The 26,792-nt window shown below is 33.9% G+C and overlaps 1 protein-coding gene across 2 annotated transcripts in view; it reads left to right on the top strand.

Moving 5' to 3' along the window:
* CLINT1 (clathrin interactor 1) overlaps positions 1 to 25,006 on the top strand; it is a 63,951-nt gene extending 38,945 nt beyond the window's left edge. Inside the window, exons 5-12 of one of the 2 annotated variants that reach the window (XM_044664463.1) lie at positions 617 to 781; positions 4,601 to 4,778; positions 8,037 to 8,283; positions 10,431 to 10,503; positions 17,456 to 17,530; positions 20,103 to 20,395; positions 22,279 to 22,483; positions 23,257 to 25,006. In XM_044664463.1, coding sequence (XP_044520398.1) covers positions 617 to 781; positions 4,601 to 4,778; positions 8,037 to 8,283; positions 10,431 to 10,503; positions 17,456 to 17,530; positions 20,103 to 20,395; positions 22,279 to 22,483; positions 23,257 to 23,603 — 1,583 coding nt within the window. In that variant the 3' untranslated portion in view covers positions 23,604 to 25,006. The remainder of the gene's footprint in view (positions 1 to 616; positions 782 to 4,600; positions 4,779 to 8,036; positions 8,284 to 10,430; positions 10,504 to 17,455; positions 17,531 to 20,102; positions 20,396 to 22,278; positions 22,484 to 23,256) is intronic. The other variant, XM_044664465.1, reaches the window with a different exon arrangement.
* Positions 25,007 to 26,792: the final 1,786 nt, after the last annotated feature.

Genomic DNA, 26,792 nt, shown 5'->3' on the forward strand with positions numbered 1-26,792 from the left:
AGAGACTGGTCCCCTGTGGTGTCCATAAAGGAATAGCTTTAATCATATGGGAAGAAAAGGTTAGAGCTCCAAAACACACACATCTGTTTGAAGCTGGGGTTTTTTCCTCCCACCAAATAATATTTACTGTGCAAAGGCAGCAAGGCCAGTGTGTGTTTTGAATGTGAAAGAGGCTAGAGAGTGAAGCAAATTTCAGTTTGTAGTGTACCCCAGTTGAAAGCACTTTAAAAATTCAGTCTTTAAACAAGATCTCTTGTAATTACTACCGATGAAACCAAGAAACATAAGCACTTTTTCTAAAAGCTTTAACTGAAAGCATTTTTGTTTAAATATAATGTAAAAGCAAATTGACATTTGGTGATGAGCTATTGTTTTATATTGTTACTACCATATAGTTGTTTTTAGCAAATCAGACACTCCTTATAAAGATACTTTAAACTGTCTTAAAATATGCAGAAGAGGGGACTGTGTTCAAAATGAAATGGTGCTGTTAACCTTTTATTTATTTTTAAAAGAATGCTATAGTATACTATTGTATTTGGTAGGATTTTGGTTCATGATTTTTTTCTTGTAACTTGGTTTTTGTTGGCTACATTACTTTCTTTCATAAATACAGATGAAAATGGCAAGGACCAAGGTATAAATATACGCCAAAAGGTGAAAGAAATGGTAGAATTTGCCCAAGATGATGATAGACTTCGAGAAGAGAGAAAGAAGGCAAAGAAGAACAAAGACAAATATGTTGGGGTTTCTTCAGACAGTGTTGGAGGGTTCAGATACGGTGAGTTGTGGGCAAAGAGCATTCAGATATGTTTAGTTGACTCTTGGGATATAATGCAAAACCAGTGAAGTACCAGAGACTAAAGCCCAATTATTCTGGACTCTGTAGAATATTATATTTTGACATATGAATACCTTTTTAAGTTTCTATCTGATGAATCCTGGAAATCTTTCAGCCTATTTCGCAAGATTTTTTACAACATAAAGTTTTAGTAATCAATTGAATGTTTATTCTGTTATCTCATTAGACAATTTTCCTACAAAAAAAAATAGTTGTATTGAACATGTAACAGAATTTCTGCTCCTTTAATGTCTATATTCAAAGCTTAACTTTAAAACAAACAACAATGGGAGGGGGGAAAGTCTAGTGTATTATCATTGTATTTTTCTTGTTTAAAATTTATACTTGGAGAGGTTCCATGTCTCAACTCTTAAACTACTTTTTTTAAATTATAATTTTGAATATTTTCCCATAGTTACATGTTTCATGTTCTTTCCCTCTCCCCCAAGTCCCCCTACCCCCTGTAGCCAACACACAATTCCATTGGATTTTACATGTATCATTGATTAATACCTAATTCCACATTATTGATAGTTGGACTAGAGTTATCATTTAGTGTCTACATCCCCAATAATATTCCCATCAGGCCATGTGATCAAGCAGTTGTTTTTCTTCTGTGTTTCTACTACAGTTCTTCCTCTGGGTGTGGCTAGTTTTCTTTCTCATAAGTCTCTCAACCTTGCTCTGGATTCTTGCATTGCTGCTAGTAGAGAAGTCCATTATGTTCGATTGTATGGAGTACTATTGTGCTGAAAGGAATAATGAAATGGAGGAATTCCATGTGAACTGGAATGACCTCCAGGAATTGATGCAGAGTGAAAGGAGCGGATCCAGGAGAACATTGTACACAGAGACTGATACACTGTGATACAATCTTCAACTACTTTTTGACCAAGAGTTGTCTTTTAAGTTTTAATCCAACTTTATAACTAGTCTTTCCTTGAGCAATGCAGGTCACTTTTCTCCCAAATGTAGTGAAATAACTGGATTCAGATCCTTCCTTAGTAGCCATTAGGCATGTTGTCATGTACTGTTCCACTCACTATTCGTACCTAACACAGCTTCAGGTTTACATAAATTAGAATAACTATAGTGGACTTCTTCACTTCTGTTTTACATTGTTACTCCTGACAAACTAGAACATAATCTAATTAAACAGGGCCCTTCAAATGGGTCAACTTAGGTTTTTCATGAATTTAGACTAAGGATAACGCCTTTGCAAATTTGTTCCTTTGAGCTTGTTAACTATCCTGTGCTAGGAGCTCCAGTAATTTTGATCTTTTGGGAAACACACATGTACATATATACACACAGTTTCACACACTAGTTTGGGTTTGCTGGTGTATAGAAAACACAAAAGTGTCTTAAAACCTTATGTATGAAGGCATGTAGAAATTTCTAATTTCTTATATTCCATGCCCACAGAGAAAAAGAAATAGTTAAGCATAAATATTTCTAAAATGCAGTAATAATTCTAAAATTAGAAAATTTTCATGTTAACAAAAACAACATAAAAAGCAATTCTTGAACAGTCCTGATTATTTTACTCAAAATTAAAGTACTTTATCAGGAATCTTAAGAAATTTAGAATTAATTAAATTTAAAAATAAAATCTAAAATTTTGTTCAACAAAATAGTTATGTGCTTATTTTTAGAGGAACAGTTTCACAATAGTAATTATTTTCCTTAAAAAAATTTTTTAGACCATGTTTTTCAACACATTTGCTTTATAAAGGATATCTGCACATATACCTCTCCTCTCTCTATTGGTATAATCAGATAAGTATATCTGGTGGTGATGGAAAACTTAAGCCTTTGAATTAGCTCTTTTAGGGATTTTTCATATGTGAAGCATTTATAACTGTCAGTATGAGCTTCTTGCTACTACAATAACTCAGTGTTAGTTGTAGGTTTTAATCATTCCTGTCATGTTTTTGTGCTTTTAAAATTGTTTGAAATTGTTGTTTATGTAGTCCAAAGACTCAAGATGATCATCTACAACCCATTTCTCCCATATTAAGAATTCCTTTGTATAATGTAATGACTTTGTACATCCACCTATAATCTTATTATAACTGTGTTTTCTTCTCACAATCTAAATTTTACCTATGACTATTAAGCCTAATCAGGTTCAGTTTTATCTGGATAACATGGATATAGTTATTCCTTTTAAGCTGGAGAATCTCTAGGTTTAAAAAAAAATCTTTTAGTCTCTGAATGTTATTGTAGGTATAGCACTTTTATTTTCAAAAACTATTGGACTATGTATAATGTTGGCCTGATCCAGAAGTCCCTGTCAAACATTGTGTTTATACTCTTCAGAGGCTGAGAAACCATTATTGAAAGTCTGTTATAGTCAATGCTAGCTTATTCCAGGGTTCATTATTTTTAGTTAGCAAATACTTCTATCCCTGTTTCCCTTAGGCTACTCAGAGAGTACCTTTTTATTTTTCCATGTCCCACAAGTTTCACTTCATACCCTATTCCCACTTGCAGTTCATTCTGAGCATGTACATAAAAATATGACCTCAACTCACTGAAAGAGACCCCACTTATTTCCAGTTTTTCCAGTTCTCTCTGAGGCCACCAGATGAACCAGACAAAAAGCCGAAGCTCTTGAAATTATGGTCTCAGGCTTGTTCGCTTACTGTTCCCCCACAGTTCGAACAGATGGTCCCTAAGTAGTGCAAGTCCAGGTGTATGTTTGTACTATGTGTGTAGTTGATCAAGTGATAAGCTGTTATTGACTGTTTATTTTACTTTCATGTCAAGGAATGCCTTTTTTGTTAGTCATTTTATTCTGTGTAATTGTTAGTGGCAACAATTTATTTTTGTTGACTAGTTATTGCTGACTTCAACTACATTATAGAAAAGTTTAAGATAAAACTTGTTCTCCCTACTAGATGATTTGGCCTTTTAAAGCAAAGAACTCTTATTAAGTTCCTTTGATATATTAGAAAATCTATAACTTTAATAATGAGTTTGTTCTATTTCATTTGATTCTACAAAATTGCTGTCAGTAGTCTTTTTCTTTTTTTTAAACCCTTAACTTCTGTGTATTGGCTCATAGGTGGAAGAGTGGTAAGGGTGGGCATTGGGGGTCAAGTGACTTGCCCAGGGTCACACAGCTGGAGTAGTGTTTTTTTAAGTATTGGAAAGATATAATCAGTTGGAAAGAAATATTTTGGAGTCATATTATTTATCTAAATGTTTTGCTCATTTCCTTTCCATTACTTTTTGAAATTTGATTTCATTTAATGATGCTCCTGTGTTTTTTTTCATGATGCCCTCTAATAAAAGATTTCATTAATAAGATGAAATTAGATGTTTTTTCTAGGTTTTAGAGTACCATGATCTCAAATATTCATAGCATTAGAATATCTTAAAATCTCCCCAAAATGTAAAATATTTTTCCTTGAATGATCATTAGTTTTTTCTATTCCTGATATGCTTGTTATCATTGTGTTTGATTTTTCTATCTTGTGGTGCACCTTTCAGCAGCATTTAAGAACATCCTGATGTGCTGGACTAGGTATTGAGGTTGTGGAAGTTTTCATAAACAAAGGCTTTTGAATCTTCATTCCTACCACTTAATGACTGGCATTACATGCTGGATCTTGCTGTAATTGTGTTGATTCAGCACGGTGGGAGCTTTCGATTTTGCTTTGAAAACTGTTTTGTAGAAGGAAAAGAACTGCAGGCATCTTTTTGGATTTAATGTCCTTGGTTTTGCTCTTGTTTTTTTTATGTATCTTATAGGTGAAAGGTATGATCCTGAGCCAAAATCAAAATGGGACGAAGAGTGGGATAAAAACAAGAGTGCTTTTCCATTCAGTGATAAATTAGGTGAGCTGAGTGATAAAATTGGAAGCACAATTGACGACACCATCAGCAAGTTCCGCAGGAAAGATAGAGAAGACTCCCCAGAAAGATGCAGGTATTAATTCTTTTTGTCTCTTAGGTCTCTTGGAAAGGGTTGTGGCTTTTTTTTTTTAATGCTGTCACATGTGTTTTGCTAACAGTATTTAATTTGTTTTCCATATCATTCACTCCGTTTTTCCTAAAAGTTGAACAGGGTTTTTTTTGTGCATTTACTTAAGTCATTTAATTTCTCCTATAAAATGGTTCCCCCTAGAACAAGAAGTACCAATGTTTATTCTGATTCCACAACAGGTTGTGGGTCACCTTGAGGGTGTCAGGTGAATCACATAAGGAACAAATTACCCCTTAGATGGAGATAGGAACTACAAGATTATTGAAATTATTTTTCAAAATATAAGGCAAATCTAGGGCTTGAAATTTTATTCTTTTTTTTTTTTTGCCACTTCATTGTGTGTTTATATCATATACATATAAAAGGGGAAACATCACAGTGCCCAATAGATTAGTAATAAAAACCAGAAGAATTGTCACAGAGTGGTTCTGAGGTTTAGCGATCTATTTTCATGCATCCCATTTTCCTCCAATAATAGAATAGAGCAAAATCTAACCTATTTCAGCACTCATATTATGTTGCTTTTTCATAAGCCTATGTTAAATATTTGTTTCTTCCCTATATAGTGGTCATCTACCTCTAAAAGGAACATTAATCTGTACTATTTCTGGACATTATAGAAATAGTAAAACTAATAATCTCATGAAATATTTGTTTTGTTTCAAGCATATGTAGGTACTGTAATATTTACTAGTACTCTTCTCAGTACATTTATTTGTTTACATCTCAGAGCCCTGGGAATACCATAGACTGACCACCACTTTCAAGACAATTTCTGGAATGTTATCTGTTGGCCCAAGAATTTATGTGTTTTTAGTATTTTCTTTTTTGGCATTATTGTATTTGGTAGATAAATAAGATGATGACATAGATGCCTGTTTTCTAAGGATCTGACTTTCTGCATCTTAATATTCTCTCCTGTGTTCTGATCTTCTTTTTTCCTTACTCTGTTTCTTCACATCATTCTCCCTTCTCTTCCTTAACTTTTCCCATTTATTCCTTCTATCTAAAACAGAAACTCTGTACATATGTGCAAGAACTTATAACTTTTATTTCTTTCATTTGAAGTATTCAGGTTTCAGTAGGGGGAGGGGTTGGAAAAAATAGCAAGGATAAACTGGAAAAAGAATATGACCCCATAGATTAACCAAATAATTGATACAACAGAGACTTTACTCCTTTACATTCAAAAGCTTCTGGCCAGACCTATTTTGTCATCTTCTTTTGGGAGGGACAGAGGTATGTAGATTTTTTTTTTAAACCCTTTCCTTCCACCTTAGAATCTTTACTGTATATTGCTTCCAAGGCAGAAAAGTGGTAACAGCTAGGCCATGGGAGTTAAGTGACTTGCCCAGGGTCACATAGCTAGGGAATGTCTTGAGGCTCTTATCTTTGGACCTGGCTCTCAATCTACTGAGCCACCTACCTGCCCCTGAGGTGTAGATTTTTAGATGGCTAGACCCTGAGGGCAAATCCTTTAGTATTAATAGATCTGATCTTTTCATAGTGGCTCTTAGCACTATAGGAATGAAATAGAAAATAGATATTGAGTCATCAAGCAGAGTAACCCACAGTATATCACCTTAATACTTCATTTATTCACCTTATTATTTCAGCACTCAAACTGCAAAGCTCATTACTTCATTTTTGGCAACTTGGGCTTAAAAATCACAAGCTACAAAGTCAGTTTGGATCTAAAACATCTGAACTGCAAAAAAATAACATTTCCATGGACTTGACTGGAATGATCCACATTTCTAGTGTTACAATTATTCAGGCCTGTCATTGTGATATTAAGTAGGAATGACTACTGAATGTTTTTCAAGATTGTGACCTTTAAACCAGATGTCTATATAAATGTGTTAGCCTGTTTGTATGAGAAGCCAGCCTTCTTCATCCTAGACTTTTGTCCTATCATTTCCAAAATGACTCATATTTAAGTAGAAAATTGCTTTTAGCTTAGCTCTAAATCAGAACATAATAATTAGTAATTGTTACAGCAAAGAAGGAATCTTTTTCGACACCATGTATATTAAGTGGTTTCTTTAAATTAAACTGCCTACTTTAGGGTAAGCTAAAATAAGACAAGTAGCGTATCTTTTGCCATATTTTGTCCCAGATCCCCAGTGTTTCTTTGAGTTTTCAAAGGTAAGGACCCCAGCTAATTTCTTATCAATAAGTAATTTTTCCTTTATACTATTAAAAACAAACTTCTCTTTTAGACTTTACCCAACAGGTGATTTCCCCCAATACTTTTATTTATTTATTTATTTATTTGCTCTTGCTTTCTGTCAAGGGTTAGTTAACTGGGATTGAGTGACTTGCCTAGGGTTATAAACCTAGGAAGTGTCAAAGGCCAGATTTAAACCTAAGTCTTCTCAACTCTGGGCCTGGACTCTATCAACTGTGTTACCCTAGCTATTCCAGAATACTTCTAAGTACTTTTAAACTTTCCATGAAAGTCATGTCAAATGCAACTTGCTTCATTTTATTCTAATATAAGAAAACTAGAATTAAAGTGAATTAAATGCTGAGCCTTTTTCTCCACTTACATAGAAATCAGCTTACTTATCTATTGAAATAAGGGATAACAAAAAAATAATTGTAGTTTTTGAAAAGGCTGCTCAGGTGAGTTAGTAATAATAATATACTATATAGAGGAAGTAAACTGGAAACTATTTGGAAGCATCTTTTCAAGAAAATGGATGTCATATCCTGGTTCTTATACTGTTGGAATCTGATGGGATAATGCTGCAGGTTGAGTTAGTACTGATAGGTGCTTTAGAAAGCAGTGTAATATGTAGCAGAAAAAACAAATCTTATTAATATAGCAGAAAATCGCTAAATCAATTAATTTCTCAGAGTCTCAGTCATTTTCCTTATTGATAACATTGCAAAAATGGTATTCGCTTTATTTACTCATTTCACAAAATAGTGGGGGTTTTGGCAGAGGAGTTATCAAATGAGATCTTAACACTTTCATCAATTAACTCTTTTTAGTTATTTAAATTTTTACATAGGAAATGCACTTTATATAATTTGTTTAATATTCAAGTAGTTTTTTAATGATTACATCCAGTATAAGAAAGTATGGAATTTGGGTTTTACTGTGTCTGAAATGCCTGAATACAAGTCACTAAAGATAACTTTCAGAATTGTGAATCATCTTACCATTTGCTTGATTTTTTAAAATATTTTTAGTGACAGTGATGAAGAAAAGAAAGCAAGAAGAGGCAAATCTCCCAAGAATGAATTTAAAGATGAAGAGGAAACTGTAACGACAAAACACATACACATTACACAAGCCACAGAGACAACCACCACTAGACACAAACGCACAGCAAATCCTTCCAAAACCATTGATCTTGGAGCAGCAGCACATTACACAGGGGACAAAGCAAGTCCAGATCAAAATGCTACAACTCATACACCTCAGTCTTCAATAAAGGTAGGCATAACCTTAAGTGTACATATTCTCAGAATTCCTCAACATGGGCAAGTAACAGTGTACTTACTGTAAACAGCCATGTTAATTAGCAATTCTCTAGCATAACCATTTATGACAGGAAAGAGTTCTTTAGACAGAGAAACTATTCCGTTGGTATCTTCTGAACGCAAATCCTGAATGTAGAAGCAACATATTATTTTAGGTAGAAGGAGGAGGGTAAGACAATGATATATATATATAGATTTCTTTCTCTCTGACTTCTGAGAATGACTAACTTCATTATTGGAGCCACAGAAAAATTTCTGAATCTGGACTCCACAATTAAAAGATTTTTAGAAAAAAAAAAGAAATAAAGTATATAGAAGTAGTATATATTTAACATACATTGGGAAAGGGGAGGGGAGGGTGCCAGTTTGCCAGTCAGCTTTGAAGAGTATCAAAACTATTTTGCTCTGAATTGTTTATCAGTCATTCCAGAAGTGAACTCAGCATGCTGAATTTGCCAATGTTAATATAGAAAGCTGACTCTTTGAATAAATTATCTCATCTGTGATATTGATGCTTTTCTTAATATTTTGTTTTCTGAAAATTCTTGTTCCTACTCTTATCATGTGCTGTTAAAACTTAGAAAATTGAACAAAATGTATTTTGTAAGTTTGGTATAGCTCATGCTACCTATAAATGCCATAACATAAAGTTTGATTATAAATACTATAAAAGTAACATGAACAATATACTTTCCATGTTGGTCTGAAATTCTGCCTAATCTTAGGTTGGGAAAAAGAAACTTAAAACCTGTTGTTCAGTTACTGGAACATATGATGTATGTCACCAATTCTTTTAAGATCTCAACACCAGTGTTCCAGTCTAGTTAGGGAGACAGTATGTACTTGAGATTGTTAGGAAGAAGAATCACAAGAAGTATATCTTATCAAGTACTATAGATTGCATGGTCTAGACCAAAGGTGTCAAACATGCTGTCTGTCTGTGACACTCAGTTATGACCCAAACCAGATTAAAATGTAATTAGGAAATATTTAACAAACTAAATAAAAAATACAACAAGATATAGATATTGTTGATTTTCTAAGTCAATATGTGGTCCAGAAGAATCTTTATGTATGATTTAGAGGCCTCCATTTCTATTGAGTTTGACACCTCTGGTCTAGACTATAAACATGAGCTTAGAGAAGAGAGAGATTAACGTGTGGGTAGTGTATAATTAGGAAAGATATCATGGGCAGAGGAGGAATTGATTGGAACTTTGAAGGGGGAGAGGAATAGACTAAGCTTTTATATGGTATCTGCTCTGTGCCAGTACTGTGCTAAATGCTTTATAAGTATTACTTCATTTGATCTGATCTTTGAAAGATTCAGATCGTTTTGTTTACATAGAAATGACAAGAGGATGAATACCATAAACAAAGATTCAGGCAACAATGAGTTTGTATTTGGAGGAGGGGCCAGTGTAATGTCACTTTCAATACCCTTCATCAGTTGGTTCTGCCTCTCCTAGCCAGAACTGCTCAATTGGATTCTTATGTATTTGTAGGAAACTTTCTCCACACCTCTTTACCAGTCCAGGTCTTCAAAGTCCCACTTCCTTTTTGGGAGTTAATCCAATCTAAAGTTATATTTCCCTTCAAAATCTAGAGCATTCATCCATGCTCTTGATTGTATAAATATATCTTGGTCCTTCCAGCTGTCTATATTAGGGTTTGATTCAGGATGATGATCATGTTGTCTTCATGGTATTTGTCATAATGCCTACAGTTTTAGACATGTTGTAGCCACTTAATAAATTTTCGTATACTTGTCAATTTTGGTGAAAGTATTTTTTTTTAGATGTATGATTTTATTAGTGTTTAGAAACTGCTTCTGAGGAACTTCATCTATCTAGGGCAGATGGGCACTTGCTCTGCAACTTTGCACATCAGAGTTGCCTCTGATTGAAGTTAACTAGTCTTTTAAAGAATAATATTACTTTACTTGGTTGAGATTTGCTTACCATCATTATTTTTAGAAGTAGAGATGGATAAAATGTGAAACTTAATGATTATCTGGAGTTTCCGTCTACTCCCTTTTCAGTTGTAGGTCTAGAAAAATCTAAGAAATTTTAAAACTATGCATTGTGGGTTTGCTTTTAGACTTCAGTGCCTAGCAGCAAATCATCTGGTGACCTTGTTGATCTACTGTTTGATGGCACTAGCCAACCAACAGGTAAGATTCATGTTTACTCCCTTCTCCCTCCCCCTACTAAATAACTTTCATCACAGAACCTCTCTAATAGCAATATTTAAAAAAAAATGTTGCATTACTTTTAAAAAACTGGAAAGAAAGTTGCAAAATAGTATTTCTCAAAAGGAGGCAGTATAATAAAAAAATAGAAAGACTATTTAAATTAAGAATAAGGAAGGCCTATCTTATATTGTCCCCACTCTGTTCTTTGTACTTTGAACAAATCGCTTAAAGTTTCTGAGAATCAGTTCCTTCCATCTATACAATGGATTATAAGCTCTCAGTCTTTTGTAATTCATATATAATAACCCTATGAAAAGAAAGGTGGAAAAGACAACAGTATTTAGGTTAGAGGAATTACAAGAGGGATTTGAGAGACATCTCAACTTCTGTTATAATATTGTTTGATTATTTGTAATAAGGTAATGGAAAGGCATAGAAATTTGACCAACTCCTTAGTGATCACATCCCTCTCAGTGCTTGTGGTACCTGTAATATGGCACTGTAACATATACCTGTTGCCTTATATTATTAGTCTGGCAGTTCCATGAACTTATTGGTGTTCCAGATTTCAACCCTGTCTATTTTCTCATTCTCTGATTTTCATCTATATTTTTTCATATGTCCTCCATTTGGTATCTGTGAGAGGAAGTATGGCCATTCCACTTTCTTCTGGTCATGTGTCTTTTGATGAATCTTTTATGTCATTTTTGTATGAAAATCAATATTATGGAACATAGGCACACTCTGGCCTACTTAAATATGCCCTTCTCCACCCAAATGTCTTACCATTCCCCTTTGGGTTTCTTGCAGTTTTATTTTTTAATGGGCAAAGTAGATGGGGTTGGTATTGTTTGATTTATAGCCACATGGTATCTTTGGGAGGGTATTGCTATTAAAAAGATATGATTTCATAGGAGAAAAATTAGCTTAGGAATCTTTAGAAATGCAATACAATTTTCCAAATATAGTCTAGCCCACTTAGCTCAATCAAGGGTTCAGTTCTCTATCTTTACCACCTGTCTAAAATAACACTAAAACATAAACATGCATTGAGTGTCATACCTGCATAATGTATATTTTTTATTGGTTTCAGTTTTGTTGCATGAATTACTAGATCAATCTCTTTTGAGTGAGGTAGAATGTCATTGAGGAAACTTTCTAGAGCTCCTGAGCTTGACGTTTTAAATATCTGTAAGAAAAGGATATTTAGAAAGTTTCATTATTTTTTTTATTTTTTTATTACACCTTCAGTTTTAACTTTGAATGGGGCAGTCCTTCGTGATAATGGCAACACATTTGGTGTCTTTTATATTTTGCTTGGCATTAGTTATCAAAGGATTGTTGAATAAGTTATCACTATTCTAGAGATTCCTTGTGTTATGATCCTACTCTGACTAGAAGACATCCTGTTGAAGAAAAGCTTTTAAGCTTGAGTTGTTACTTTCTTATATGTATGTTTCCTATCCCCCAAAAGAGTTAAATTTTTTGAAGATAGCAGCCATACCTCCTCATAGACTCATAGATTTAAGACCAGAAGGAGCCTTAAGAGTCATCTAGTCTAGCCCCCTAGTACTTTGTATCCCCAGGACCAAGCAGAGTTCGTTGTAAAATAAATTTAAAATCACCTTTTAAGAGATTGCCTTCCTATGACTTTACTCTAAAATGATGTTGCTCATTAATGTGATGTTCATGTTATGTGTGCTCAGTGGAATCTCTCACTGAGACCACATTTGTCACTTTCTAGTTTTTTTCTGAATTGATTTGGAGAGAGAAAGATAATGCTTTTCTTCATAAAATTGCCTAACCATGGAGCTTCTTCTGCTCGAGGGGGATAAAGCACTAGGTTCTGCCTGTTTTATTGCTCCTCCATTGAATGTAACTCCTTTTGACTATCTAATTTGAGGTACGTCTAGAAGACAGCAAGTTTTTGTTCTATTTGGGGAAAAAAAACCCTGCAATATAATTTTCTTAGCCTACTGAGTAGACTTTTGGCACATGGGGATAAAATTTTCTTAACTTTCTTTCTAAATTTGCCATATTTAAATGTCCATCAGATTTTTTTTAATCTTGAAAAATTGATTTCAGCAAAAGTGTTCTTTTTAAGGTTGTGTGAATGATCATAGTATAATAAAAGGTTGTTTTGGTAAAAACAGATCAACAAGTAAAACTTAGGCAGAATTCATATCTTACTAAGTATACTTTAAATACATGTTAAATAAAATTCAAACAGCAAAAAGAAAGGTGAAAGGGTAAGAAAAAAGGGATATGAATAATCTTTAAAAGTAAATAAAATGTTACCTTTTTAATACAATTAATTTTTTTTTTAAAACCCTTACCTTCCATCTTAGAATCAGTATTGTGTATTGCTTCTAAAGCAGAAGAGTGGTTAGGGCTAGGCAATGGGGATCAAGTGAGACTTGCCCAGGGTCACACAGCTAGGAAGTGTCTGAGGCCAGATTTGAACCTAGGACCTCCATCTCTGGGCCTGGCTCTCAATCCACTGAGCCACCCAGCTGCCCCCCCAAATGCAATTAATTTTTAAAACACATTTGAGCTAAACAATTTGCACTTGAGGTTGAGTAGAAAACAACTGAAGGTTTGATTTGAAGGTGTTTTTGTAAGCCCGCCTGGTCTTTGTAAGTCTAGGGTCCCCCTTTGTCCTTCTCTCTGCTTTTCCTAATCTTTTCCCTCTCTGCTGCTTCATGTTCATATCAGATAGGTAAATCAAAAATAGTTTGGCAACTCTCCAATATTAAATATTTTAACTATTTAATTACTTGTTTTCTTTTGGGGTGTATTTTAAGTTTGAGTTGTATCCTTATGTAAATATGTAAAGTGGTTAAATTAAAATTTATCTTTAATACAGAAGTAGTGTCACAAAGTATCAACTATTTTGGACTTCCTGGATTGAAGTATTAAACAGCTCCTTTCACATGTCTATGGTGTGTTTCAAATGGAGCAATCCTAGGAAGGTCAGTTGGATGACTATAACTTTTTGGGGTGGGGGAAGCAGTGTATCAATAATTACTTTGAATAGAGAGCATGTTTAAGCACCAACCATGCTTCTTTCCTTTGGCAAGAAACCTTTGGAAGTTTTCTTCCTTGAGTGCAAGCAAAAGTTTGGCAAATTAAGTAGAAATCAGTATTAAAGTAGTGAGATAATGGTAGCAGAGAAACCATAGTTAAAGTTAAATCAACTTTTTCCCCCCCAATACTTAGTGAAAGTTTGAACAAAATCTATACATTCTCACATTAAACTTAATTTTCTCTTGAGTGCTTAAACAAAATGAAATAATTGATCTCAAAACTATTTTTAAGACCCTTTTTTTTTTTCCAATCTTTCTTCAGTCCAGTTTGTAAGAAAATTATCAGTTACCCTGGATCTCTGTTTAAATGTTTTAATAATATACAAACAATTTCAAATTGACTATTCCATTGAAAGAAAGAAGGTTCACCTACACATCTGAAGGTATAGGAAGATATCATATTAATATTGCTGTGTGGTATGCCATTTGGGTGCCATTTAGCAGATGTGCCTATACTTATAATAGTGCCATCCTGCAAGCAATAAGAGCATGAACTATAAAAGCTAAGCAGATATGGCATCTGTACTGCTTACAGATGACTGTCTCCTTTGAGGAAAAAAAAATTTTTTTATGCTTTTTTGGGAGGTAGTTCATACTTCTTGTTACATCTTTGAGAACACCTATATTAAAACTGTTATAAAATGTTCCATTGAATTTAAAACAAAACAGCACTTACACCCAACCAGGTTATTCATTACTAGATGCCATGAAAACTTTCTGAAATTGGGATGTTTTCATGTGGAGCTCTGTCTTAGGAATATTTTGGTGGCTTTTATGGATGGTACATAGAGGTAAACCAGCTAAAAGTCTTGTTTTGTTTTAATAAGCATATTTGTACTGGAAAGCCTGTTTTACATCTAGTACTGACTATATCGACTATCCTTCAAAAACAGTTCCAATGGACCTTCTTACACTAAATAACTTAAGAATTGATCCATAGGCTAGCTTCATATAAGATAATTTATATGCCTGGTAATATTTTTAAAATTTTATCATGCTCATGCCCATTTAAAAGTTTGATGGCATATAGAATTCAAGAGGGAATTATAAATAGGTCATTGGCAGATTTTTATCTTAGAAGATAAGAATTATATGAAATCTTATCAACTTCATAAAATTACAAAGTATCTGAAAGTTAGTTTTCATTATATTTATGCCAGGGGTTTTATGTTAATGAATAATTTAGGGGTTTAAATACATACTTAAGTACACATCTGCAGTGAAAGCCTTAACAGAATTTAGACTGAAGTTGTTCACATAAATATTAATATTAAACGCCTTGTGCATTCTCAAGATACCAACTCAAAATTCAGATGTTCTTACATTAGACAGTTCTATTTTAGCCATCAGTTTTGATACCTAGCTGATGAAAGTACTTCTCAAAGTAGATATTATTTACTCTGTATTTTAAATACCATGTAGTTTGGCTATATTTTTCCTTTGTATAACAGGGTTTTGAAAAAAGACATGTTGCCAGCTGGTGATTGTAAATAACCTCCTTGCTGCCCTGAGAAGGCAGATGGAAATGGTTCATTTATAATGACAGCTCTCATGTGGGAATCTTGAAGGATAGCTCATGTTGTGAAGTTTAACACAGTCTTTCACATGCATTTGATTTGTGATAGACCAATATATACTTTCAGAAAAGAGTATGGGAACATTTTTTCTTATCAGCAAAGAATGTGAGAGGTCAGAAGACATCTCTTAAAATTCTCTTCAAAGAAATTAGCTGGAACAACCCAAGAAATTTAAAATGTGTTGGTGAATTTAATCATTTTTATGTGAATTGTACCACACGTTTGGGAAAAGATAGGTTTCCCAGACGAGTGAGGAAACTTGACTGAAACATAAGGAGGTTTTGAACTGAGAGAATTTTCAGACATCAAACAAAAGGTAGCATTTGTTTTGTTGACTCTAAGTAGAATTCATAATTGGACCAAATACACTTAGTAATTATAAAAAGAAGCAAATAATAATTGTCCTTTTGAGGTGATAACACTTTCTTATGAAGACCCCACTTGGTCCTCCTTGACCACACTTGATTTGGGCAGCCTTCTTATAGCATAAGGAGAGGAGACACTTGGTGTCTGTAACAAATGCTTCTGGATTGGATGGTCTTTATGATAAAAGGTGGAAAAGTGTAATGTACCAAGTCAGTTACTTCAGGTTTTAATTTAGGACTTGAGAGGTTTTAAATGTATGTCTATTTATAGTTTTTAGAGGAGCTATTTCCTTACAATCATCATCACTTAAGTATGCCCATTATGAGTAAATCATTAATGGTTTTCCTGTTCACATTTATTAATACAAAGCAATGTAATACAATATGGGAAATGTAGGCTTTGGAACTGCAGGACCTAGATTTGAAGCCTTTCTTTTACTTTTTCCTCATGACCCTGGGCAGGTCATTTACTTTCTCTAAGCTTCAGTTCTCCATCTTTAAAATGAAGGGCTTAAACTATGGAATCAAAAAACAGTCTGTATTCCAGTAATCGATCTTCTAGCTTGAAATTGGCTATTTTCCTTGACTTATATTCAGGATTTTTGTATTACTATTAAATCAATGTAAACAAATTAGATTGATTTATGAATCAGATTAATTTACAAATTATCACAAAACAATGATTGTACAGATACTTTTAAAAGAGGAGAAAACAAAGGTCATAATGACATTATGCTTTGGAGACTACATAAAGAATAGAACTGTGACTCCATCTTTTATTTAATATGTTTATGGGGTTTAGGTATAGTGGGTGCTAGATCCCATTTAGAGGAGAAGGTTATTTGTTATGCCTGCCAATAGCTATATACAATAAAATGACATAAAAAGGAATACAAGTACACATGTATCAGAAACTGAATTGTTCCTTTCATTACTGCTGGCCATTTATTAAAAGGGGGAGATGGTTCTAGTTTAATTAACCCAGTTGAGTGTAGCAGATGGGGCAGAATGTCTTGCAGCGATAAGACAATTCAGAAATGGCACCAGATGTTGGAAGTTGTCCCTGGTGGTGTTTGAGTGCAGCACAGATGTTCCAGTCCCACCTGGCTAGTTTCTAAGCACTGCAGGCTAAGCAGCTGTGATGTAACCTATATAATGTACGTATAACACTAAAAGCACAATAATTGAGCTGCTGCTACTTCTAAGGTTGTGACTGTTATGGGGTGAATTCTTTAAGGACAAACAAAAATAAGGGCAGCCATTTCAGAATTTAGGTCACTCTTAGAAAGTTTATAACTGAAATGGAGAAAAAAATATTTAATACACATTAACTTCAAATATTTCAATTGAAACTGTTATTAGAAATTAAACTTGGCATAAATTTACAACTAGGAATTTTTTAATTAGATATTTTATTTTTGTATTTGTAAATGGATATTTGAACTTAATTTTTTCTTTAGTAAATTAGTTATAAGATAAGCATGATGCACATTTTGTACTTGAAACATTGGAAAAATAAATCCTCTAGTATTTAATGTTAGCATTTTGAAAATGTGTGGACCAAAATTTTCATGCAAAAAAAATTAAGCTTCCTGAAGCATCAGCACTCTTGCTATTAACCCATTTGTTTTTTGTTTTTTGTTTTTAATGTAGTGATTTTTAACACCAAAAATGGTGTGTTTTATTTCAGAAATAGAGCTGAGTGGTAGTTATTTAAAAGAACCAGTGCAGTGTCTTACAAACTAATGTTAGCCAGTTTTTGCTTTCAAGCATTATGGGAATGGGATTCTGTTTTGTTGTTTTTCTATTCTAAAAACCAAGATGTAAAAAATTAATTTAGAAATACTAGCTCTTTTTGGAAAGCAATATTTACTTTTTCTTTTTCTCTGTCCCTAATTTCCAGGTGGATCAGCTGATCTGTTTGGAGGATTTGCTGACTTTGGATCAGCTGCTGCATCAGGAAACTTTCCTTCACAAGGTATGATAAGATTTCACTGACTGGAACTAAAGGGTTAAAATTAAATACTTTTTTCTTTTTAAGTTCTACCTCAGTATCTTTTTTCCTTCTCTGATATGTATGACTTCCTGTTCACTCATAAGGGCATTTAAGATGAAAATTTAAATTAGCCAAATGAAGCATTTCTAAATATAGGCCATATTGAACTCTTGAATGTCTGTTGTGTTGAGTATTTTTTTTTAATGTGTTTTGTTTGGGAGAAAATTTGTAATTTGGTTAGTTTCCTTTACTTGGAGTTACTGAGTTTCGAGTTATTAATATTCATCTTTGGGAGCGGTAGAGAAGTCAACAAGCATTTGTTAAAAGTTCCTACTATGTACCAGGCACTATGTTAAGCACTAGTCTATATTTATAACAGTCTTGTGATTTGTGATTTAGTTTACCTATTGGTACAGTTTTTTTCCAGAGGAACTCATGGGTAAAGCAAGATTGATACGAACTACTGAGCCAAAACAAGTTAATAATTTAAATGTTTAAATAAATTACCACAAAATGTAGCCGTCTAGGTTGAAACCTCATCATGCAGTTGCTTTAAAATAATTTGAGATTTCTTTTACATCTCAAAAGTAGAAAATGATCAACAAGGCTACTGTAGCAGTTCCCCTTCTAAACCTTCTTAGAGAAAGATCAACCTATCAAAGCAGAGGACAAGGAATAAGCGGTAAAAAAGATAGGACAAAACAGATACGGAGATTATTTAAATGTTTGTTTAGAGCTTTGTCCTAGTAAAATCTATGAAACTATAAAGAATGTTTTGATAGGATTGTTTTGCTTTTAGTAATTGCCTAGCCACCAGACTCTTTACCAAAAAATCCTTTTATAGTTGCAATATGCTTTCTTTTTCCAGTTCAGTCCATAATTGGACATGCAGCATAAGAAGATGCTCCCGAGTTAGATATAAAATTCCTTAAGTTTGAAATGGAATAGATATATAATTATGTGTAACATAAATGAAATTATGTGATTCTTTATTCTCTGAAATAGTTACTTCAAATAGAGGAGAGTAACGATTTTCTAGAAACATAGGTTAATAGGAAACCAGAGTTTTTGATTCATTACTTAAATGTTTCATTGGGAATTATGATCGATTGCCTACAACCAAGAGTTAATAGACTGCATTTTCATGAAAATCAAAATGAACAGAAACCATGTCCTAAGTCTTCTCTTTAGTTACAATAAAATTTTTTCTATATGTGACTATGCACATCATTTTAATACATTCACATAGTTTAAATAATGTATTTGTTTATGTGATTAATCTAACCTGATCATCATTATTCAAAGGGCAGAGAGACTTATAAGATGATTAATCATTTCTGAGCAATAAAAGCCCCACTAGAAATCTTTCCCTCTTTTGATTAATTATCTTTGGTAAAATTTTATAAACGGTCAAAGACTTTTGCCCTTTCCCGCTCCCCATTTTCCAAAACTTTTTTTAGTGAAATAAGTGGAGAATTAGTACCTTCAGTGTTTACTTTATCCATCCAGATTACCTAAAGTGGGTTTAGATTTCAGTATGTAGTACTAATTGAAATATCCCAAAACAGTCTCTCTTTTGTAAAAGAGATCAAAGACTAGCTTTAGTGAAGACCCTGAGGTAATGAATACTAGCCCACTTCTTGAATTAAATTGTTAAAAGTACTTGAAGAGTGCAAATGAATTCATTTCTCAAAGGTTTGTTTACTTTTTAATAGTTGCATGTGCAACTCATTTGTAGAAAATGTAGAGGAAGGTGCTTGGAACACCTACATACCTTATTTTAAATGATAGTTAAGAAAAATTTGGTATCTGTTTATATACTGAAAGGAAAAAAAATATCTTCCTTAGTCACAGCAGACCTTAACTATAAATTGAACGTTCCATACAAAGCTTTATTTTCAGCTGACTTTTCAAAATGTATTCATATTGAAGAATTGGACAAGTAAGTTAGAAGGTGTTCTAGATAAACATTCTGAATACTCTTTAATTTTCCTGGTTTCCTATTTTTCTTTGTGTCCTATTCATTGAATTTCATTAACTTATTTTTTTTGGTATTCTGTGCACCTTGCTTTCCTTGAGAGTCCTGTGAAATGACAGTTTTTTTCAAAGCATTTGTTGTCTCCACCAGGCTTCTTTTTAAGAATACTGGCATTTCCAGGAAAAAATTCAGCCAGTTTAGAGCTAAAAATCTCTTTTTGCTTTTCAACAGTCTCAACCTGTACATACCATTATCATCTAGCTAGAAGCACTTTTAATTTGTAAACTTGGCTAAAGGGAACCTCTTTCACTATCATTTCAGAAGTGTGCCACCTGAAGACCTGTCAAACATAGATTTTACTTTATAAGTAGAGTTTCTTTTTTTTTTTTCATTGCTACCTTGTTAAAACTCATGAAATATTCATGAGAGAAAACGAAGTCCAGATGGAGATTGTACCTGCAGATGTTAATCTGGATGGACACAAATCAGCTCTCATTTGTTTCAGTTCATAGAGTGTTGCATTTGTTCTGTGCCTTTCAAAATGTCTCTTACCTTTTTTTCTCTCTTTCCTCTTAGGTTCAGCAACAAGTGGGAATGGAGACTTTGGTGATTGGAGTGCCTTCAACCAAGCTTCTTCGGGTCCCATGACTCCTAGTGGAGAGCTTTTCAGTAGCCCCTCCCAGCCAGCTGTGGAACTTTTCAGTAGCTCACAGCCAACTCTGAGTCAGCCTTCAGCAGCCTCAAATACTTCAGACCTATTTGATTTAATGGGCTCCTCCCAGGGAACCATAACATCTTCCCAAAGTATGAATTTCTCTATGATGAGCACTAATACGGTGGGCCTTGGTTTACCCATGTCACGGTCACAGGTAAGTCCAATCCAGTCTATCCTTCATCTCTTCCCTTGGCCCTCCACCAACAACCCCACCCACCCATACCACCCCCCCTTATCCCCCATCCCCCACCAAAAAAAAAAAAAAAACACACACACACAAAAAAACTAATAGTAAAGTCATGGGCTCAGGAGATACCACATCATCATCTCTCTAATTTCAACCTAATGAAAATGCTATTGTATTTAGTTTTCCAAACTACAACCATAAATGTAATGGTAGTTTAGGAAGTAATAGTCATTTGAATGAGGAAACATACTTTGGATGGAAAAAAAAATTATTCTCTTTGTATTTATACATATGCACATATAACATACTAAAATTTTCAACAGTATTGTTTCTAAATGATACCATTCAAGGAAACATTCATCTCATGGATTAGTCCACCTTAAATTGGTTAACTATGTTCAGATGTTGTTTCTCTTTCAAAACTTTGGGTCATTTATGTGAATTAAATGAAAATGAAAGGTTACAGGGTATTGTTTGTAGTTATTAGGATTTTTTTAAAGTTACTACATTTAAGAAGATTAGGTTTAGAATAAGTGCAGGTTAAGAGTTTGGGAACCTGGTAATTTTATATCTTTCACTCTTGAGCAAATTTACTTCTGATGCTAACTACCAGTTTCAGTGTCCAGGTTCTATTCTTCCAGGTGCTAGGATACAGGAAGAGAATAAAGAATATAAAGAGATGGTTGCTGTATACACAAATTGAGCCTACAAATAAATCATAATACTGGGTGGTGGGGAATAGGACAAGAAAGGTGAGGGGGTATTGAATAAAAGGCCTCACCAACATAATTAGAGAAACATTCTCTTTCTATAAGCAAACAGGTTTCTTTTCTGGAATCACATAAAACTTAGCTTATGCACACAGTCATAAACTTTTTGCAGTTTAAATTACAGCTAAGCATTAAATTCTGCATTAATACCTGTGTCTTGCTATCTTTTTAGATATATTTTCTCTGTTCTTTTACTCTTATCTTTCTGTCTTGCATGTGTCCTCAGGCTCTCCTTTCTCTTGAATTAATCACAAAAAAATATAGGTGCATTCAAAGCACTATTTATTTTTTTATATGTGTATATATAATTTATCTTATTTCAAAGAGGAATAATTACTTTGCATTTTGAAAAATTACCTAAGTTTATAGTTTTGTGAAAAGTATTTTCTTAAAGTATGGCACACTTGTATCTGATAGTGACAATGAGAGGTACCCATGTATACTGGAAAGAGTCTTGGACTGTTACTAAATCACCATGAGGCTTAAAAACTGCCTTGGACCTTAGTTTCTTGTAAAATGTATGTCCTGGCCCAAGCCCATTCCAATACTAATATTCTGTGGGGGGGGTTGAATATTTTAACCAACAGATAATTTGGATCATAAAGGTGGCATTTGCCACTAGGCCTTAGCACACAAAATTGGAATAATTGTTAACTTTGTGATACAGATGAGATTTTAAAATGTGATTAAAGAGGGAAAGATGAGTCAAAACCTTGATTTCAGAACCAACTCGACTCTTACTTAGTTGAGTCCTTGGACAAAGTTATTAACCTCTTTAAATTTCAGTTCCCTTATCTCGTACTCATAATTCATACGGTTGATATAAACAAATTACTTTGTAAACCATCAAACTCTCTGTGAAGGTAAATTTAACATTTTTTAAAATTTTTATGAACTAACATAAAGCAATTGTGGTTGGTCTTTGGTTTCCGGGGCTTCATTTGAAAGTCTGAGACACAAGCACAGGCACACACATATGCTATTTTTGATGAAACTTTTATGTAGTAAAACTTCCTCATTTTACCTTATCGTGTCAGTTGAGAAGAGGCTTAATTTTTAGAGTCTTTTTCTTTCTTCCAGCCTTTACAAAATGTTAGCACAGTGCTGCAGAAGCCTAATCCTCTCTATAATCAGAATACAGATATGGTCCAGAAATCAGTCAGCAAAACCCTGCCATCTACTTGGTCGGACCCCAGTGTAAACATTAGCCTGGACAACCTACTACCTGGTATGCAGCCTTCCAAACCCCAGCAGCCATCTCTTAATACAATGATTCAGCAACAAAGTAAGTGACAATGACCCTTTTGCCTTCACCTTGAATTGTTCCATTCTTGTGTGGGTTACTCTTGACAGTCCTGATTTCAGCTCTGTGGTTGGTTGCCATGTCAAAAAACACTTCAAGCTATGAAAGCTTTTACTTTAATTGTAGAGACATCCTGCCTCCAGTCTATCCTAAAATTTGTCTTTATTCTTGCTGCCATATATTGTCCGTTTCCATCACATTAAATGACTTCTTTTCCTGTTCTCACCTTGACAACTTTGGTTACTATAAACCCAAAGAGGTTAGGTGGCAGTGTTATAGAGGGGCTTATTTGTTCCCTTTTTTCCCATTCCATCTACAACACTTTTGGGATAGCAGGGCCTGTAGCAACAAAATATCACACAAGAAAAGTTAACCCATTAGCTAGAAAGAGAAGATTTGAGTTCCAGTTTCCAGTTCTGCCTTTTCTACTAACTAGCTATCTGATACTGACCAGGTCACTTCATCTCTTTAAGCCTGTTTTTCCTTATCACCAGAATGGAGTTATTACTATTTGCCCTTCCTTCACAGTATTGTAGAAATCACCCAGTTAGATGATGCATTTGAAAATACATTATAAACTTTTAAATTCTCTTATTATTATAATGTTACTTATTGTGAGTACAATACGATTTATTATTTTACAGAAGACTTACTTTGCAAAGTATTTGCAAAGGAATTTGAACTTTTTTCCTTCATTTCCATTCTGCTTCCATCTGAGATTCAAAAGTGGTAAAATTGTCTCTTTCTTCCCACAGATATGCAACAGCCTATGAATGTGATGACCCAAAGTTTTGGAGCTGTGAACCTAAGCTCACCACCGAATATGATCCCTGTCCGGCCTCAGACCAATACCTTGATGGGGGGACCCATGCCTGTAGGCATGCCTAATGTGATGACTGGCACAATGGGCATTGCCTCTCTTGGAAATACTCCTTTGATGAACCAGGGAATAATGGGAATGAATGTGAACATGGGAATGCCTTCTACGGGGCTGGGATTAACAGGCACAATGGGCATGGGAGTGCCCAGTCTAGCCATGGCTTCTGGAACTGTACAACCCAAGCAAGATGCCTTTGCAAACTTTGCCAACTTTAGCAAATAAGAGTTTATAAAGAACCAGATTGAATGAAGGATTTTTAGCTGCAGAGAGAGGTGATGTTGGGGTGGAAAATGCTGATCAGTACCCTTTTCTTTTACCAATTACTAAAAATGAACCTGCATAAAAAACCAAAAAAGGCTTTTTTGTAAAAGTGAAATATCTAGTGTTCCAGATGGACAGGCCAGAGCACTTCAGACGAGGCAGTATAATTATTTTTTCCAATGAGCCTAGACCATGTTTTGTAGTGAGACCATCAAAAGCCTTTATAAATTAAATAAGCAATTTCATTGTAATTTGTGGAAAGACTGAAATAGGGCTGAACAAATCTGTTTGAATCTCTAATTTTGTACTTTTCTTTTACCTGATGAACTTGATTTTTCTGTCCCTGAATCGCCTTGTCATAATTGGACCCGTTGCTTTTACTACCACCCTTGAGTCCATAGTTGAAGTCATTCAAGTCTGATAATCTGTTTTTTATAAAAATATCTATTTTTGTCCAAAAAAAGGCTTACATATGTGATTATGGCTAAATCAGAGGTAACTGGAATGTATATACTTTTTGCTAATGTTCCAGGCACACTGCTATACTATCCAAATTTTTATTATAACAAAATCTTTTGAAGCAATTGGTGATAAGTATGGAAGTTGCTTCTCCTGCTTCTACTACTATAATTATAATTCAGTAGAGAACTGGGAGAAATACTTTATCTGGGGCTGTTGTATGGTTTCCTTTCTGAAAAGATCTCCAGCATCTTTTATTTTCAGCAGGCATTCTTTACAATTTGTAGTGATTTATGGGCAAGATTTCTTTCTGTGTTTATCCCCTTAGCCATTGGTTAACAGCAAAAGTCAAAGAGCAAAAATATTTATTTTTTTTTTTGGCATCTTTTCAAAACATAAGGTTTAACGCCTTAATACATTTTTAAGTTAAATATAAATGTTTAAACCCAACAGTGTTGGTTTTTAGATTTTATACAGTACTTGGTTTTGGTTTTGTTTTGTTTTGTGTTTGGTGTAAATATGGCATTTACAAGCTGTGGTTCCAGTAGCGGGAGTTAAATATATATTATTAAAGGAGACCTGTAGCAGTCAAAGATTTTATTGATTTAATGGAAAATAAAGGAAATTAATTAAAAAGCATTTTTGTTTTCCTGCTATAATTCTGCATTAAGATCACATGAAAATCATGATTCTAGAGTTTGGAATGCAAAATGAATTGTTTTACCCACAAGTTGGGAATAATAATATTGAAAATAAACACTATAATATAGGTATCAAATTATTACCTCCCCTCTTTATGTTGGATTTCTTTTTTATTAAATTGACAAAACTTTGTTCCCATTGTATTCATAATGTTCTGTTATACATAACATTAAAATATTCATTAAAATCATTGTTGAACCGCTTTTTCCTTCATTCTGTTTGACATTTGAAACTGTTTGGGGAAAAAATAATTATAATTTGGGCAAAGTAATTTTTATAAATAATTTAAAATTGTTTAATGACTTCTCTCCATCCTTTTCTATCTGACTCTACTGTTAGGAATTAAAAATGAAGCAGCAAAGATATCCTGACCTGCTCCAGTCTTGCTAATGCTCCATCTACAACATTTCTAATTAGGCAGAAATTCATGTACTTCAGCTAAGTGGTAATGAAAAGTGATTCATTTGCTGAATAAGAGATGAGAGAGAGTGTAATTAGCTGACTGCGGTTTTTAATCTTTCAACAATTCAGTGTGTTTAAATTAGTTTCAAAGAATAGGAGCTTTCAAGTGTTGTTACTTCAAAGTAATCAAGCCAGACTCTAGTGGTAGGGCAGGAGAACTCAATGCTGATTTTTTTTTTTAATCCTCAAATTGGGGGATTGGGGGGAAGCCATGCTTTTTTTTTTTTTTTTCTTAAGCTTGAGATTGATAGTTGTTACATGCCCAACCTTCAACAGTATGCAGTTGTCAGAGGAGGAAGTTAGGTTTTTATTCCCAGATACCTCCTACTCAAAAGAAATAGCATTTTCAGTAAGTCAAGTTTAATTGATTGAGGTGTCATGTCTTTCCAAAAGATCTCTCCTGAGTCCAAAAGTAGACACATCTCACATTTCAGTTTTGATGAATGTGAAAATGCAGCTTGCTGGCTTTCTATACCTTATTTTTTTTCCTTAAGTGTTATTAGCCCTACAAAACAAGAATTGCCATATGGAGTCAAACTTCAGGATCTATACAATGTAGCATTCTTTTTCTGAAATTGGCAACAAGAAATATTTGGTAGCCTGTCTTCTCTGTTACCAATCTTTGAGCACATTCTCACCTTTCCCCTCAAATATCCATCCCTAGATCCCATTAATGATCAATTATAAATCTGCTTCCTTGGGACTTCTCATGGTGTCATAGGAAAGGAAGGGTTGGACTAAGTCTGGGTTTGGCTCCTCTTCTATAAAGGAGCAAACTCAACAAATTGAAGTTTATCACTCATTCCAGAATTTCATTGACTGCATTTATTTCAAAAATCTCCTGAAAGTTCTTCCTTTCATATTCTCTGCAGCTTCTTGAAATAGTCATTAAAATAAGCTTTAATACTTGCCATAAGAAGTACTTTTTTTAACCTAACATTTTCAAAAATGCCCCATAAACTGAACAAGTCTTAATGTTCTCTTTGATTTCGTTTGTGGCTTTACTTTGGTCAAAATATTTTCCAAACTAAAAAAACCATCTTTTTTATCTGTCTTCATACAAGAGTTTTAACTTGTCATCATTTTAGTTTACCTTGACCCTTACTCTCCATTTCCCTATATCTTTTTATTTGGTTTAAGTAACTATTCTTCATAGTATTGTATTATGGAACTTCCATGTTTTCCTATGAGAGAAAAGGCACAGTGGATTGAGCATGAGGGCTGGAGACAGGATTCAAAGTTGACTTTACACTAGCAGCATGACCCTGGGCAAGTCACTTAACCTCTGCCTCTTTTTCTTCATCTGTAAAAGAGGGTTAATAATAACACCAACCTCCTAGGGCTGTGAGGACCAAATAAGATCATTGTAATTGCTTAGGATAATGTGTGTGACACTAGGTACTATGTAAATGTTAGTTATCATTATTAAAGGGACTGGGATCATCTTGTCCAATCCCTTTATTTGACAGATATGGAAAAGGACATAGGTTAGTTAAATGGCTTGCCCAAGATCACACAGTTATTAAA

This window comes from Gracilinanus agilis, chromosome 2 (assembly GCF_016433145.1).
Source record: "Gracilinanus agilis isolate LMUSP501 chromosome 2, AgileGrace, whole genome shotgun sequence".
In the NCBI taxonomy this organism is placed as follows: domain Eukaryota; kingdom Metazoa; phylum Chordata; class Mammalia; order Didelphimorphia; family Didelphidae; genus Gracilinanus; species Gracilinanus agilis.